The 18,393-nt window shown below is 35.7% G+C and overlaps 1 protein-coding gene and 1 pseudogene across 2 annotated transcripts; both read left to right on the forward strand.

Annotated features, from left to right (window-relative positions):
• The first annotated feature begins 4,147 nt into the window (after positions 1-4,147).
• LOC18009517 lies at positions 4,148-5,422 on the forward strand (annotated as a pseudogene).
• Positions 5,423-14,016: 8,594 nt separating this feature from the next.
• Positions 14,017-17,579, forward strand: LOC18009502 (glycine-rich domain-containing protein 1). Of its 2 annotated transcripts, none has more exons than XM_006392397.2 (8): positions 14,017-14,304; positions 14,576-14,690; positions 15,112-15,495; positions 15,574-15,852; positions 15,935-16,452; positions 16,521-16,645; positions 16,829-16,980; positions 17,062-17,579. In XM_006392397.2, exons 1-8 carry the CDS (start codon positions 14,114-14,116, stop codon positions 17,545-17,547), a joined length of 2,250 nt encoding a protein of 749 aa, XP_006392459.1. In that variant the 5' UTR covers positions 14,017-14,113; the 3' UTR covers positions 17,548-17,579. The 2 variants fall into 2 exon arrangements, with proteins under 2 accessions (XP_006392459.1, XP_024005248.1); XM_024149480.1 differs by having other exon boundaries at positions 17,067-17,527.
• Positions 17,580-18,393: the final 814 nt, after the last annotated feature.

The following is an 18,393-nucleotide window of genomic DNA, read 5'->3' on the forward strand; positions in this document are numbered from 1 at the left end:
CTAAGGTGCATTAGTGATCAACCAAGGTGCTAATGACAATATGAAATATGATTCAAGAAACTTTCCCAAGCTGTAAAACACAAATCAGATTATTACTCATACCCAATCAACACTGGAAACATAACAATAAGACAGCATTATAAATCAATCCTAAAATGTCATCAATGCATATAATAAACATTCTCATGGCAGTAATGCATAAACCTCTAGAATAGCTGGTCCAGGCATTTCATCAAACACTTTTTGGGTGGATGAAATGCCTAAGATCTGGGTTAGAGAGATCATCTAAAACCCAGCATTAAGATCAGCTATTTAGAGAAATGAAAACATAAATCTAGTCCTAAGCACCCTAATCTAACAATTTTGCACCTTAACCTACATATCTAGAACTCAATTTAGAGAACTACTCACTAATCATGATTAACACACTTAATCCTTTGTAAGATGTGTTGTTAATCATGATTAGAAGCTTTGAATGATGGGAATAGATGATAAGATGTAAAGAAACTGCTTTAAATCTGATTAAAATCAAAGAAGATTCTTCACAAATGATAATTTTTGCATAAAAGAGGCAAGTTCTAAAAGAGGATAAAAGGTACGTAGGGTTTTTGCACCCTAAAATATAATTATATTGATGAGTTCGGACCAGGTCAGCCCAGAAAAAACTGGGTACTGACCCGGCTTTGTTGGATCCTGGATGGTGTGCCTCGAGGTCCAGTCCCAGTTCCCAACTCGAGGCATGCATGTCGAGGCACAAAAATCTGGGTAAAAGCTCAAGAACATGCGTTGCCTCGGCTTGATTCTTCTCGAGGCATATGAGCCAAGGCAGGCCTTTTCTTGTTCTGTGAAGTCAAAAACATGAGGCCTCGAAGTACTTTAGGTTGAGGCCTCAAGTCGAGGCATTGGACAAGTTCTTTCAGGAGCTGCCTCGAGCATAAAGCTCACCCGCGGCCTGGACTCGAGGTCTTGGATATTTGCTTCGGGAATTGTCCTCAGCTTGTCTGTGAGTCGCCGACTTCATGTCAAAGCATGCCTAAAGGATGTTGTTAAGCCATGCCTTGGGTTGGATTGGGTCGTGGCATTCATGTCGAGGCATATTTGTCACTTGTACACCATCAACTCCACAGTTACATCAGGATCTAGGGAGACATGTGAGTGCTTGAACAGGTGTAACTTCCAAACCAGTGATCCAAACGACTCGCCACTAACTCCAGGAGAAATTAACTCACTTGCCTAAAACTTTGATGAAGAGTTCGAGTGCATCCGGGGAGAGAAAGACTTCCCGGACGGCTGTTCTTTGAGGCACATTGGAATGATCCGGAAAATGCTCTAAGACATGTTCTTCTCCTAATTGCTATAAGTTTCTGCTCACTGCTCCAAATCAGGTGATTCCAAGTTTTCTGGAGAATTGCCTCAATTCCCTCAAATCTTGATGAAGACAATGGAGACTGAATCGGCTGGGAAGAGCTTCGTCTCAGGACATCTTTTGAGCGTATCGGCAATTAGGAATTTTTTGCCAATGCTCACGTATACACAGTACACGTTATGGCCGAAAGCAGCTACCCGGTAAGCATTTTTGGCTGATAAAAATCTGCCTGCGGTAAGATTTTTGGTCGAGAAGCTTCAAATGCCCATTTTCATCATTTCTTCATCTTCTTTCACCATTTCTTCCACTGGCTCCATCTTTTTCACTCCAAACAAGCTCCAAGGTATTTGATTGACACCCCCCAACATGCAAGACTCACTTGGACCTAATGCAAAGTCCTAAAACTCTAAAACAAAGACAAAACATGAAGAATCTATCTAAAATGCATGCATGAGACTTTATTCTTGGACCAAAAATGCATCCTAAAAATGAAAATATATGAATATATCACTCAACAAGGCCTAGAGCTTCTTGATTCAACAATGTGAAACCAGCCAAGTGGCGTACGAGCAGTGCATCATCAACAGTTGCATTAGACAGCTATCTAGACATAAGCGACATGATACGCAATCAAGCATCTCTTACGAGATTCGACTCAAGTATCAACGAACCAACCCAATAATGCAAGACCTAACCCAACACGTTGATATAGAACGATCTACTTTCTAGGACAGATAGTCTTTATAAATAAGTTCTCCTCCCTAGAGAGAATGGGATAAACACTTTTCTCCCAAAAAAATACTTTATACTTCTGAAATCTCTCTAGCGCTAAAGCCTACACCTCCAAATTTCTCTGAAGGAAAGTCAAAGATCCTTTCAATCACTTTACAGGCTGCCGTCTTTCCGATCATTTGCCTATTTTTCGTTTTGATTCCTGAGATAGCCTACTAAACAAAACAGATATGGTTAATCTAACTTCTTTTTAATCGTGAAGTCTTTAAACCCATTTTTATCTTGTTTTCCAATTTATTTTTTGACCTGACACTCAAAAGTCATGGTCTTTCCTTTTCTTGTCTGCTAACTTGAGCGTACGTAAAACACTCATTCATCTTGTTTTCCGAGCTCTATAATATGTTGTTGCGTTTTGTAGAAGAATTGGTTTCCAGAAGTCAAGAAAAATTGTAAAACAAGTATCATTATTCAAAACTTCAAATTTGAGTTTCATGAAATATATGCTGAGAGAATGGGGCTATGTGGGACCTATCAGGTCACATGTGTCATTGAGAAGCTTTGGTCAAGCTGTATGGACTTCAAAAATTACCTCAAACAGAAAATAAACCAGTTGAGTCTCAAATACTTAATCGTGCACCTCTATGTAGATTCAAAAAACCAGAGACAAATTGGAGTAATTATGTATACAAATTCAAGAACCCAACACGAAGATGGCAGAGCACCAAAACAATAATCAAGGAAAATTTCAAAACAAAAGGAAAAGTCCCACCACAGAACTTGCAGTAGTTCAAAATGAAGAAATCTGGTAAGAGCTTGCAGAAGTTCACTGGACACTATCACACCTGTGGCAAGATGGGCCACAAATCCTTTGAGGGCCATAGCAAAACAGGCTTCAAAGAAAAATGAAGGCAAGAACGAAGTCAATCTTGCAAAATCAAACATGTACACGATTGTAATTGAGGCTAATATTGCATAAAAACATTCTAAGACTTGATGGTTTAAGATGAGTGCAACCAGGAACATTTGCCTGGATAGGTCGATGTTCTCTGACTACACGAAGAACAAGAGTGACGAAAATTCGTCATGGGAAATTGTGTCACCTCAAAGATCGAAAGATACTAAAAGGTTGTTCTAAAGCTTACCTCTGGATCTGAGTTCATCCTGACGAGCGTGGTTCATGTTCCAGACATACAAAAGAATCTGATGTCTGGATCTTTCATAAGCAAGCATGGGTTAACTGTTAAGTTTTCATCAAATGAATGTAAAAATTTCATTTCTAAAACGTTTTGTTAGAAGAGGAGATTTATATGAAACAAGCGCAAGGATTTGTTGTTCCAGGGCAAGAACATAAAATCTTTTGGCTTGTGTAATCATTGTATGGACTAAAACAAGCTCCTAAGAAATGACATGACAAATTTGACAATGTAATGATATCAAATGGTTTTAGTGTTAATGAATGTGATAAGTGCATATATATCAAAAGTACTCTACACAGATATGTTTTGCTATGCTTGTACGTTGATGACATGCTCATTATTGGTAGAAAAAAAGACATGATCAGTCAAACAAGGAACTTACTAAGTAGCAAGTTCAATATATAAAGACATGGGATTAGCCAATATAATTCTTGGGATTAAAATCTTAGACGCTATGATGGACTAATCCTGTCTCTTTCCAGTTTTCCTTCATTCCCGTGAAGCAGAGCTATAAAATTTCAGATGCGAGCAATGGATTTGAATCTCTGAAACTCGAAGCTCTGTTTCTGATGAGGGAGTCGAGGAGTTGATCATCGAGGCCGTAGATCTGAATTGTTTCATGTGTAGTCGATTGTTCCTCTCGATCCAGAGCAAGTAGATTGAAGATTGCCAGCTAAATGAGGTATTTGGGTATTTGTAATCTTGAACTTGAAGTCGTACTTTATCTCATGGCTTCTATCTCATCTTCATCGCCTTGCACCTGGAGATAACAAGTATTCACCAATTTACACAGACCAGATGTTCGTAAAACATTTTCTGTCATTTACTTAAACAATTTAGCTGTAACGAGAATATGATGTTTGATGATCAAGGGATCAAGAGAGGTCACACCATCACGCTTGCTCTCACACTAGCGATTAGGGAACCGAATATCTCCATTATAGTGCTCTCGAAGAAATATGCTTCATCGAGTTGGTGCTTGGATGAGTTGTTGGAGATTATGAAGTGTAAGGAAGATAGGGGACAAATAGTGATGTCGATCTTCTACGAAGTATATCCATCTGATGTTCAGAAACAGACCGGAGAATTTGGGAGTCCTTTTAATGAACCTTGTACTCTTAAAACATCTAAGGTGAGGCAAAGATGGTGCCAAGCTTTGACCATTGCTGGAAACATAGCAGGAGAACACTTCCAAAACTGGTTTGTGTTTCATAAATCATAGTTTTTCTTTTTTATGTGATAATCCAAGAGAAACAAAAAGGGTGCAAATAATGGTATTTTATGGATAAGGAAATGTTTTCGTTGAATGAGTATTAGAAATACAAATGTTGTCTCTATGGTTTTTTTCCCTCGTGACTAGTTTATGTTAAACAAAACTATTTTTCCCCCCTTTATATTAGGGAAATTGAAGCAAAAATGATAGAGAAGATTGCACATGATGTTTCAAACAAACTGAATGCTACACCATCTAAGGATTTTGATGGCATGGTGAGAGTAGAATCTCATTTGAGAGAAATGCAGTCTTTGCTAGATTTAGATTATGATGAAGTTAAGATGGTTGGAATCTCTGATCCTGCAGGCAGTGGTAAAAGTACCATTTCCAGAGCTTTGCAAAGTCTACTCTCTGATAGTTTTCAGCTAACTTATTTTGTGGACAACCTTAGGGGAAGATATCCTATTGGTTTTGATGAGTATAGTTTGAAGTTGCGTTTACAAGAAGAGCTGCTTTCAAATTGAACCAAAATGATATGAGGATATGCCATTTAGGTGTTATACAAGAAAGACTATCTGACATGAAAGTCCTTATCATTCCTGATGATGTGAATGATGTAAGGCAGTTAGAAACTTAGAGGCTTTGGTTAATGAAGCTACATGGTTTGGTCCTAGAAGTAGGATTATTGTAACAACCAAAAACAAAGAGCTCTTGCAGCGACATGGTATCAACAATATGTACAATGTGCGGTTTCCATCTGATGAAGAATCTCTCAAGATCTTATATATTATGCTTTTAGACAAGCCACTCCATTTTGGAATGCTGACACTAATGGTAACATGGCATTATGGTTACTTTCTGTTGGGTTTACACGTGGTGGGTTCATCTTTACATGAGAAAAATGTGGATGAATAGAATCTGTAATACGAAGGCTGAAAACTATAATTGATCAAGATATTGAGGAAGTACTCAGAGTCGGTTATGATAGTTTACATGAGAATGAGCAAACGTTATTTTTCCACATTTCAGTTTTCTTCAACACTGAAGATGGTAATCTTGTGAAAGCCATGCTTGCTGACAATAACATGGGTATTGAACACAGGTTGAAAATCCTCATAAATTAATCTCTGACATATATATTAACCAAAGGGGAAATATTGATGCATATTATGCTACAACAAATGGGGAGACAAACCATTTATAAACAGGTGGCAATGCAGAATCTTAATTGATGCTCAAGAGATTTCTGATGTCCTTGAAAGCAATAAAGTAAGTTTATTGTATATGTTTATCTTTGCACCTTACACTCTTTAAAATATTCCTTGGTGAAAGCTTACCTACTGTGCTAATAATTTCTCTATTCAAAATTTGATTTAGGGTACTAGAACTGTGTCTGGCATATCATTTAATACGTCGGGAATCAATGAAATAGTTGTAAGTGAGAAAGCTCTTAGAAAAATATGTAATCTGTGATTCTTAAAGGTTTATAATACAACATATGATGCAAACAATATAGTCCACATATCTGAGGAGATGGATTACGTTCCGTAGTCGAACTCGAGGTGAGACTGATCGCGGGCATACCCAAGCAAAAGTCTTCCTCAAAGATTTTGCCTGGAAAATCTTATCAAACTCAAAATGCAAGGTAGCCAGCGCGAGAAGCTCTGGGAAGGAACTCAGGTTCGTTTATTTATGTCTATAAAATAATATGAAAAAGTACTTTGTCATTGATTTTCTGATATGTTCCTGTGTGATTTTACATTCAGCCACTACTTAATCTCAAGAAGATAAATTTATCTTATCCTCTGGATAAGGAACTTCCAAATCTTTTGAATGCTACAAATCTTGAAATATTGGACTTGACTTCTTGCTTGAGTCTTGTTGAGCTTCCTTCATCTATTGTGAATGTTCATAAACTAGAGGACATAATGATGACTTCTTGCCAAAAGCTAGAAGTTATTCCAACTCACATCAACTTAGCATCTCTTAAGATGATTCACGTGATTGGATGCTTATAGTTAAGAAGTTTTCCAAATATGATTACTAACATTACAGGACTCAATATATCAGATTGGTAGTAGAAGTGCCTGAAGAAATTATGCATTGGTCTCACCTTTATTACATTGATAAAGAGGAAAGGGAAAATACAAGAACGTATCAGATTTCCCACAGTGTGTAGAACGGTTAGATCTAAGCTATACTGATACATACTGATACTGAGAAGATTCCAGATTGCCTCAAATATCTTCATTGGTTACATCATCTTTATTTATCTTACTGCATAAAGCTTTCATCATTGCCAAACGCTTCCTTATAGGCTCACTTTTGTTACAGCAGACAATTGTGAATTATTGGAAAGTCTAACTTTCCCTTTAAACACTTAAAATGGAGATCTCATTTTCGCAAACTGCTTCAAATTTGACGGAGAAGCAAGAAAACTAATCATCCAGCAATCTTTTCTTAATGGATAAGCATTCTTACCTGGAAGAGTGATGCCTAGTGAGTTCAATCACAGAGCGAGAGATAATTGCTTGACCATTCGTACTTCTGCATCGTCCAAGTTTAAGGCATGCATCGTCCAAGTTTAAGGAACATCCAGAAGTATTAGGTTAAAGTACCATATCATTGGCAAAGGCAGATGGTCAATTTACAAAAATGCTCTTCTCGTCGGATACTGAGACAACCAAAACCGGAGAAACCCTATTAAATAACTTGACTTGCATTCTACACCAAAATGATCTTTTAAACAACATCTGAAAGAGAAAAGAGGGGTGAGTATTTTAAAGATACTCAGTGAGAACGATCCTACATGCCCACTTGATCTATACGAAAAATTAAACATAACCACATATATGTCTATTTAACCTAAGATTAGACAAACAACAATCATAATTTTTCACAAGTATACAGAAACCTAACACACAAGTTCCCACTCACGAGAACGTCACACTGTTTAAATCTGGTGACTCGTCAGCCACAAATCTCACAGGCCCGTCAGCCCATGTACTGTCCATACGTCCTCTATGTATGATCCATCCATGGTCCCACTTCTCGAAACGTCCTTTGTGAAGACCAGCAAGCAATCCATCCATAGGCCAAGATCAATCATGCGCTCTAACGCGCCTAAACTAACACCAATCAAGAATACATACAACAGTTTTCAAAGAATCATTCATGTTCGTTTTAATTACTAATCAATCTCTAATTCTAGGTTCAGCACATACATATACAAATATGTCTAAGACAACCTATAGATCCACAAGGCATGCCTCACCTTTGCCACTTGATGATGAATAATGCATATGGTTCATCTTCGGATAGACTTGACATCAAACAGAAAATGGATTATAACATTTTGGTCACAGCTTGGAATGGGTATCGGAAACATAATCTGGAAAGCTGGATTATTGATCTTCAATATGGTATGTAGATCGCCTTCTGAAGCTTCCTAGATCGCCGGAAAAACGCTTCACAAGTCGGCTGCTCGTGGATCGGACCTTTGCAAATATGGCTTGGGATAACACTCATAACTTTTAGAAGACAACTCCAAATAATTATCCGCTTGCAGCTATAGCTAGATATAATGGTCTAGAATCACCTTACCAAATTTCATGCTGATCTAATCTGATTTGACCATCCGATTATCTCTCACGCCAGAACACGTTGGATCAGCCTTCTAGGTTGCTGCAATAGCTTCTTCTTTGAGGTGTTTTGATGGTGGCTGCTCAAATGTGACTCCGTCAGGACTTCGCCGCTCTGATCTCTCTGTTCCTACTATGCCACGAACTCACTCTATATAGGGTAAAAGTGAGGCTTCTTAGGTTTAAGGTTTTCCAAACAAATGTCCTCTTTTGCCTTTAATGAAACTTTTGGGATGTCACAGATACTCTCAAGCATCCTCTGGAGTTCGAACAGAACATTTGTGTATATTCCATGGTGAGTTGCCTGAAGAAAAAGAAGAAGAAGAGATATCCTTTGAATGTAGCAGCGATGTATTGTTTGAATTCGCCAACAATCCATTAGACGACTACAAGATTATTAAATTTGGTGTGCGAATCTTTACGAACAAAGTGACTAAAGATCAATTTTATGAAGAATTAGAGCTATAAGTTTGAACCCATTGAAGTTTTGGATGACTCTGGGGGATAAAAAATCACAAATCTAATGTTAATTTCTCTTTCTCTTAGATTAATCAAGTATACTTTTTTCACCGGTTTATTTTTGTTATGGTCTTATCTGGGAGATTGGTAGTATAAAGGGTTGGTCCCTTTGCACTCGGGGTTCAATTCCCTCTTTTGAATGGAGAGGTGTTCTTTAAATAGGAAAATCTAAAGTTTAAAAACCGAAGGTCCAGAACTCCTACATTTAACAAATATTATATATATCCAATCATATAGAAAAATAAGTGTGGCTAGTGTTATACCAAGAAAGCATAACTTACCAACCTTTTTATTTAACTAACATATTTCAGGTTTTGTTTTGTCATCTGCATTTGGTGGTTTATGCCTCGTCATGATTCCATTTTTTTAATTGTCGGTTTTTATATATATTTTAAAATTAGGTGGAGTTCTGCGCATAGCGCGGGCATGCGATGTATACAAAACTAATTACAAAATTTGTAGAAATCAAACACTAATAAGTATAATTTTGAGAAACTTTTGCTTCTTTTCATGTCATGCGAAGAAATTCTGCTTGAGGAAATGATCCATTGAGCGGCATGTGAAGAAATTCTGCTTAAGGGAGTGATCCATTGGGTTACACATCGAGAAGAAGATCTTGATCAGAAATATCATTATCTTCATAGCTAAAAAATTTATACTTATCAATAACACGAATAATCTATTAGGCGGCACATTAAGAAGAAGATTCTGATCAGAAATATCATCATTTTCCACTTTATCTACTATGTATTAGTTTTTTTCTCAGACATCTTCTTCTGATTTTTTTTTTTAATTAGATTTTTCAGTAGCTATTATCTAAATATACCAATATTTTTTTAAAAATTATTCTTCTCAGTAAATTTTATTTCGATTCTGAAGTTAGTTAAGTCATTCGCTAAAAATCAAATATATAATACGATAACATAAAAAGTATCAAGAGTTTTGATTACTCATTTTTCTCATAATATACTTATTTTTTAAAATAAAATGTTTTCTGCCAACATTATTAATAAGACACCAAAAATGCTTCATGCTCATCGGCAACAACTAAGTTTATTGCTTATATGAAATTTTTTTACACACACTCAATCTTTATCTTTATCTACATATGATTGTACGCAGTGTTTCTCATATGATCGTATCATCGACAAATGAAATTCATATTGCTCGATAATTTAATAAATAATGTTTTATTGTCTCAAACATTGTAATTACAAACGACTATCTCTCTTCATCGTTGGAACTCTCTTCCCGTTTCGCCAGAATTGTCTTTCCTTCTTATCGGCTCTTATATTTCTCCTAAGCAAGCATGCAATCACTTATTAAAATTGTAGATTTAAATTTGAAAAAAATAATGCATTAAAAATATAATTATTATATAGACTACAATATAGTTTTTTATTATATATATAAACTATTATTCAATATATGTTATCTCCGATTAAGAATATCTAAGGATAAAGAATCGTTAAATTATGTTCTTTCTCACTTTTAACATTTTCTCTATTGTCTTTCACTTTTTTTTTTCTTATGATCTTTGACTTCTCTGACTTCTTATTTCTCTTTCTATTTTTTTCTTCATCTTTTTCCCTGTTGTATTCTTCTGCTTCCTTTTTTCTTCATCTTTTTCATAGAATTTAAATTCTTCATCATTTACGTCTTCTCCGGCATCTTCTTCTTCTTTTTCTTTCTGGTTTATATCTCTTCTGCTTAGTTCTCCTTCTTCATTATTGTTGTCTTCTTCATATTCTATGACTTCTTTATGGTTTTTCTTTGTCTCATTCTTCATCTTTACCTTCTTCAACTTCCTATTTTTCATCTTCTGGCCTTCTTTGTACTCTTACTTCATCCATGTTTATTTTTCCCTGTCTTATCCTTCTTCCAAATCGTGTTCTATCCAATTTTCTTTTACTTTTACTTCGCCTTTTTCTACTTCAACATATTCATCTCATCTGTCTTCTTATTACTTTTCTGGTTTTTTAATTTTGTTTTTTCTTCGTCATATCGTGTTTTCCAACTTCTTCTTCATCTATTTTGGATTCTTCTTTTTTTTATTCCTCTTCTATATATATCTTTCAAAATTACTTATTCCTCGTCTTTGTCTTCTCCAGCTTATTATTCCTCCGGGTTCTCTTCTTCATTTTCCTTCATTGTCTTCTTCTTCTTCTGATTTGTAACCTTCTCCTTCACCTTCCAATCTTTCTTTTACTTCATCATCTTCGACTTCTTCTTTATCTTCCTTCATCGTCTTCTTCTTTTCTTACGATTTTTTTTTGGTCTTAGAGTTTTTCTTTGTCTTCTTATACCGGTTTTTATTCTTCTAATTATCTCCCTCTTTCTTCTTCTTCATGCTCATCTTTGTCTTTCCCATCTTTATATCCATCCATGTTTTTATTCTTCCATTCGACAAAACAATTAGCTTTTATTCTTCCACTATACTAATCAATTAGCTTTTCCATCCGAACGTCAGCCATCTTTACAATTCCAAATAAACTTATAAGGTATTTCTGAATAATGGATATATATAAGCTTCAAGAAACACACGATTACACTCCAGCCGAGAAAAAAAAATTTCTCGGTCGATTCGGACTATCCAAATATATACAATGTATAGTCAGAAAAATAAATCAGCATTTAAGGAAGATGGTATAGCAGAACATGAAAACCCTAAAAATGAAAGCAAATTAGCCGCATCAAAGAAAAAGAACCACATGCCATTACACATGTAACATTAAAACAACTAAATGGACATTCACTATGTTTTTCTTCTTCTTCAGCTTCATAAAAGGTAAATGTAGCCGGAGAAGTGACACAAAGCAAGGACCATTTCGTAGAGACTTATGTTTCACATACTTACTAATACTTACATTGTTCACTAATTACCCCCTCATAATATGATATCCATTTTTGTTTGCTGCTGAAAACATCAGATTCTTTCATAATTGTGAACAATTAAAAACAAAATTAAAGTTAACTCCAAAATGTGATTCATGTCACAAATATTCCAACTTTCGTTTTCTACAAATGGAACTAAGTTGTTTCATTTGAAGTTGAGCACTTTTTATATATTTGCATCAAATTCTAGTTTGAGTTAGTATTTGTTAGCGTATAAAGCACTCAGTGATAGTACAATATCATAAGAGATTACAAGATCCAATCCAACACATATGATTAACTCTCTTGGAATCAATGTAATTTTCCAAAGATCCAAGTCTACACTAAATTGGCTTTTATAAAAATGGTCCTTCTGAAATACCCTACAGAGAGACATCTTCTAAAAGGAGAGTTCTTTCATGTCACAATTCTCAGCTATACTATCTCAAAATACGAAATAAATATAGGATCCACCAAAGTATCAAAAATATTTTTATAAAAAATGATTGATTCACATTCCTTTGCTTGGATACTTCTAGTTTTCTTAAAGTCTCTCTAATTACTTCCAATGTCTCCTACATCAAAGACAACACCATACTCCTCTCTCTTCTCTTTTAAAGCTGTCATGACCTTTGCTTCTGGTCTCACTAATACCAGCCTCAAACACAACAGGTTTATAGCTCAATCTGTAATGATTACATCCAGATTCATAGCTCATGCTGTAAATTGACCTTTGATAGCATTAATCAAACTATGTAGATCGAAGTTCAGACATTGAAGAGATAAAAAGATTGTGCTCTGTTTAATATTCTTATCCCACACTTGAAAGCTTTTGTTTTTGTCCAGTTGGATTCTATCAAATGGCTAAAATCACGGTGACACAAACATATGCCCTTGCAGAGTTTGTTCTCTTAAAAAAAAAACCATTTCTTCCAAAACGTTGTGCTGGTTTTTTGTGAAATTTCACCTGATTAATTAAAAACTCTCATGACATGTTTTTTGTTTTAACCTTGTTTTAGAGTTTGTTCTTTCAAAAAGTGTGGCATTAGCTGTGGTATCCCTAGGTGTGGCCATCGCGAGAGTAACCGATCTAGAATTATATTTATTTTATGCATTGGTTGCTCTTGCTTGGATTATACAAGTGCCATCCAAAAAGTCCTCTGATCTAATCTTCAGCAACAATATAATTTGATTGCCCTAGTGTAGGAATCTCTCTCTCTTTAATTTAACTAAGGCTTAAGCAATATCGGTGTCTTAAGATAATACCTCTGCAATCCTTGTCTCGACTTTGCTCGGCTTTCTTTTCCAGCCTGCTCGAGACATGGCTCTAGGACACAATATCGGGAGGTACCTCTCATACGAGGTTCCATTGTTGGATTTTAGGATGTCAAACCCATTTGGATGGAAACTCGGTATAAAATAGCAAATGTGCCTCTTGAGACAAGACACTTGATTGCATTCCATCCAAGTCAAAAAAATTGTTATGATTTTCATTTTTTTTTTAGTTATCATTGTTAGACAACATAATTTGTGACGAAGGGAGATGGTAAGGTAAAACATGATTCCCTACCAAAAAGATCAATATAATAAATTAGAGAGATCAAAATAATAAATTAGAGAATTTGGGAGTAGAATAATATAACAAGTTAACTATTTTTACACACTTTAAATTTGTAAAAAACTAATTAACAATAATTATTATTTACAATTACCTGTTAGATCTATTGGAAGATATGATTCCAAAAGTTCGAGCCAATCAGCTATAGTTTGCGGGATGAATTCTAGGTTTAAGGAAAAACAATAAAGAAGCTCAGGTCAATCTATATTTACGAACAATAACTGATTACTCCTAAATGTAATTACATATGAAATATGATTGTACATTTTCTAAACATGTTTTTACGAACATGAATATATAAAAAGACGTTTACGAACAATAAAGAAAAAGAACACGACCTAAGAAGATGGTGACGGTTGTTGTATGTTAAAAAAATATATGTAGATGATACATGTATTTATATAGTAGGATAAATGCTTTAGGGTTTAGGGTTTTTATGTTGGTGGTCCATTTACAGATTCGATAGCTATGATCGCGAACAAAATTGTTGGGTCATGAACAAACTCGATTGCCCATAATCGATGAAAAAATGTCATGTCATATATATTAATACATAGATTAATGATTGTCTTATCAAAACTAATTAAAATACTACATAATTTTTTTTAATAATGACACGTAAACGAATCGTTGTGAAAACAATCTATAAAATTTCTGAGTTCGCAAATAATAGTATAGATATAATAATTAACACCAAAAATTATTTAAAATGGAAATAGTGGTGAAGAACATAATTGTTTGCTCACTTCTATGTCATTTTAGTTAATAAAAAAAAAAACAAATTGTTGTTGGTCACTTGGAGTCCACTTTATTCTTTCACATCTCTCTCTCTCTACACGCCAATTTCTGTCTCTTCATTCGACAAAAAAAACCTCCAATCTAATGTCAATGTCTTGTCTTTAAATACTATCTTACTCTCTCTGATACTCTTTCTCACTCCTCTCTCTTTGAGCTATGTCGTTAGGACGATCGGAGTTCGCCGACGGCGTAGCGGCACGGAGCTTAAGCGAGATCTCGGAGGTTGATGCCGTAAGAATCGGAGCTGATATTGTATCCGCGGCGAGACGTCTCATCTCGCTCTTAAGATCCGTCGGAGACTGTCAATGGCTGCATCATCCACCGGTCATTGCCGAAGCTATCAGAAGGTGAAAAATTATATCTTTCCCTTTCTCCTGAATTTTGATCGGACGGTCAAGATTCATCTGTTCCATTTTTTTGCTATTTTTAGTATCTCACAAAACAAATTTTCTCTCCCGACGAGAATCTACTTTGGTCCCGAAAATTTTAGATTGTATGATTCGAATTCCAATTTATTCATGTGAGCTTTGACTATTCTGATCCGAAAGTCACATATTTAAAGTTGTGTCTAGATTGTTATTAGCATTAAATGTCACTTCTTCTTTGTGTTCTTTTAAGGTACGATGAGCTGTGGATGCCGTTGATTTCTGATCTAACGGTTGGTTCGAAGCCTCCGATGATTCTACCTCCTCTTGATGTTGAATGGGTTTGGTTTTGTCATTCTTTGAATCCAGTAAGCTCTGATTCCCAAACTTTGAGATTCTTATATCTTTTTTTTATAACCGGGGTAAATTTTGGAAATCAAGAAACAGAGATCTTGGATTGCATATGTAAAATTTGAATAATGTAATAGCCAAATAGAGAAAATATTTTTCACTAAATGAAGTTTTTTGTAAAACGCTTACTATTAATGATGCTTCAGATTCTCTAGTTATGTTTTTGACATAACAATCACTACTTATAAACCCACAAACGATCAATACTTCTTTCTTCTTAAGAATCAAACAAACACATGACACTATAATCGTGTGTAACAGATTTTGCACCATTTTTCTTGTGAATCTATATTCTCTATTAGGATCCAAAGCTATCTTCGTAGATTTCAAATATTTTGATTATATCTGATATCATAGTTTAATCCATTTTTTTGTCAGGTAAGTTACAGGGATTACTGTCTTAAGAAATTTTCGAAACTTATAGGGAAACCTGCGATTTATGATGAAGAGAACGAGGATTACGCGGTTTTACAATGCGAGAAAATCTGGGTCACGAGATACCCAGAGGAGAGTTTCGAGAATAGAGCTGATCCTGATTCTCCAGAGCCTGTTTCATCATCCAATGAAGATATTAAAACTGAAGTAGAGAAACAGAGATTTCTCTGGGAGAAGTTTTCAGCACCTTACATGTCTGAATCCGTTTACTTGATCGCTGCTCGGTTACGTTACAAAGGGTTCTTGCTTATACTACACAAGTTCAAGGAAGAGATTACGCGTCTTCTTCCAGCTTCAGATATATTGCTTATGTGGCTCACACATCAGGTCCGTTGTAAGTTACCATTTTCTTGGTTTCTTTAATCGTCTCTTGTGGTAGTTGAATTGAAGAATGATGTTTTACAGAGCTACCCGACTATATATACAGAGGATGTTGATGAAATGTTGGAAGAGATTATGAGAAAAGTGGTAAGATATGGAGAAACCGTAGAGAAAAGTGAAGTGGAAACAACAAAGAAACTTTGGAATAGATACTTCAATCAACCGTATGAGAAAGCAGGCGGCGAGTTGACTGTGATACCGAATGAGTCTCGTCTCTGTAACAACACAGTGTTTTATTGGCCTGTCTCTGATGTAGACGTTAACACTTCGTATAAGTCCATTCGACCTAGGTTCGTCTTGGAAGTAAGTAAGACAATTTGTAATGACTTGACTCTGAAGTAATAGATTTCACAATCTGAAATGATTCTTCTTTTTTCCTGTGCAGTTATGTATATTTATAAGGCTAAACCCGAAGGCAGAGTTAAACGAGTCAAGTTTTCTTCGTTTGAGAGTAGGTAGATGTCATCGGAAGCTTCAACTTGATAAGAAAATGACTAATTTGTCCCGTGATGGTTCGTGGGAGAAAGGTTGGCATCTTTACTGCGAGTTTGGAACACAAGGGGTAGTTTTGGAATCTCATTGTGATCGTCCACGTGGGATTTGCTTTAGAAGCCGGAAACCAGAAGGGATGATAGCGTTTCTGTGGAATGATCTGCTAAGAGCGCATTCTCTATCGTTGGGTAGGTTTCTTGGGAAGCAAGTAAGTGTGTTTGCATCGGTTACTCCCCCGGTTCAAGCGCCGTACTTGCTGAGATTTGTACCGGATCGAGCTACCGATGATTCAGGTGCTATGATATCTGATTCAATTCAAAGAACAAACAACTTCAGGCCTCAAGAAGGAAGATGGCTTACTCGAACTGTTCTTGATCACGCTGGACGGGAATGCTTCGTAATCCGGATCCGGTAAACCGCTCTATCTTTCTTCACTCATGAAACCCGGATTGTTTATTCTAATTATAGTTTTGGTTTAGAGTCGGGAAAGGAGTGTTTAAACGTGGAAGTGAAGTTCCATCCCCGGTGAAATCAGAGGAGAGGATAACAGAGATACGGGTAGGTTCTTGGTCTTATGTGGAGGGCTCAATTGGTAAAGCTCCAGGTAAATTAGCTTAGACGTGTGTTTTAACGTTTGCATTTACATATAAACTGAAAAACTGTTCTGTTTTCTAAGAAAGTGAAGTTTTCTTATGAAACATGCAAAACGCAAAAAAAAAAAAAAAACATAGTACAATCACAGTCTTTAGCAACTGTACCGATCATTGTGTTTGCTCGTCTAGTACAGCAAAGGTGGTTGGAACCGTAATTCCTAAAGAAGCGGTGGAGAATTGGGAATCTGCGTGGGAATTTTCAACTGGAGATGAATTGCTCATTCGTTGGAACTCATCAGGATCTATCTCAGAGCTTGGTTTACGTTCAAGAAACCCCGGTTCACTGGTAGATTTTCAAGATTCAAGAGTCTTTTGTTTGCGTTTTCTAAACAGCTTTTTGAAATTTTTGGTGGTGGATTTTGTATAGGTTAGGCTATTAACTGGACGGAGAATGCAATATAAAGGAGACAACGAAGAAGACGACGAAGGTTTTGTAACAATGGTTAGATCCACTGAAGAAGATCCAACAGAAAAAGCTACGGCTCTGATCGATTGGAAGCATCAAGCTGTGGAGTTTTTGCCTGAGGAAGACGCGGTTTTCGTCTTGCTATTGTCTGTATCACTTCTAAGGAGTGTAACACAGAAGAGAAGAGAAGACGTTGGTCAATTACTGGTAAGGAAAAGGATAACCGAAGCTACCGGTGAACGTGAATGGGGTTCGGTTATTGTCGATGCTTCATCATCAAATATATCTTCTACTTCTAGTCCATACGTATCACCGTGGTATCGAAACTCTGATAAGGTTATTGCAATGGAGGAGAAACCACAGGTGGCGAGATATCCATATCCAGTTATGAGTTATTCTAACGTTGATGGTGGTGATAATTTGTACAAACACGTAATATTTGGGTGACTTTAAAGAAATTTCACATAGATTTTTTTTTATACGATTGTTTGGTGTAACCAAAACTAATACCGATGCTTAGAAAGTTTGAATCTGTACTAGTTCATATTCTATGTATTTGCGTCGACCGTCGACGTCAAGTTAGGTTCTTTTGATTATCCAGCAACTGCGTGTAGATGCATATATGAGATGCAGTTCGTTTTTGTCTAATTAAGAGTGCATTTGGAAGTAAAAACTGGATACAAAATGAATTGCATCCAAAATAAAAGTGGATATTTTGGATGCACTTAAAATTAGAGTTTGGTGTAGAAATGCAACCAAAATTACAAGTCTATAATACTCTTATTTATAATCACTAGATGTTTAGTCCGTATTTTGTGTAGGCGGTAAAAATTCAAAAAATCAAAAAAACAAAATTTAATGTTATAAACCAAAGAAAATTAAAACGAAAATGATAAATTATTAAATTTAGGTATTAATCTAAAATCTGAAAGAATCCACGTCAACCTAGTTGGTCACTAGGCACCATCTGACATCAAAAGAAAATCAAGTGAAAATGGGGATAAACCTGACAAGTGTCCGATATGTATGAATCAAAATCGATCAAGTAAGCAGCTTTTACTTTATCATCATGTAAAAAACTTATTCAGAAACAAACACTGTAGTTATTCATAACCGGTTAGAATACATCAAAAAATGGATAAAAAAGATTCACCAGTATGATTAACAAAAGATGGTTGTTGATGAATTTATTGGAAATGCACATAATGTATGATAGGTTTCAGTTCCAAATGTCATGCTTACTTCTTTGGAACTCTGTGATACATCTCATGGCTCTCTCCTCCCCTGGAGCTT

This window comes from Eutrema salsugineum, unplaced genomic scaffold (genome assembly GCF_000478725.1).
Source record: "Eutrema salsugineum unplaced genomic scaffold, Eutsalg1_0 scaffold_8, whole genome shotgun sequence".
Classification (NCBI taxonomy): domain Eukaryota; kingdom Viridiplantae; phylum Streptophyta; class Magnoliopsida; order Brassicales; family Brassicaceae; genus Eutrema; species Eutrema salsugineum.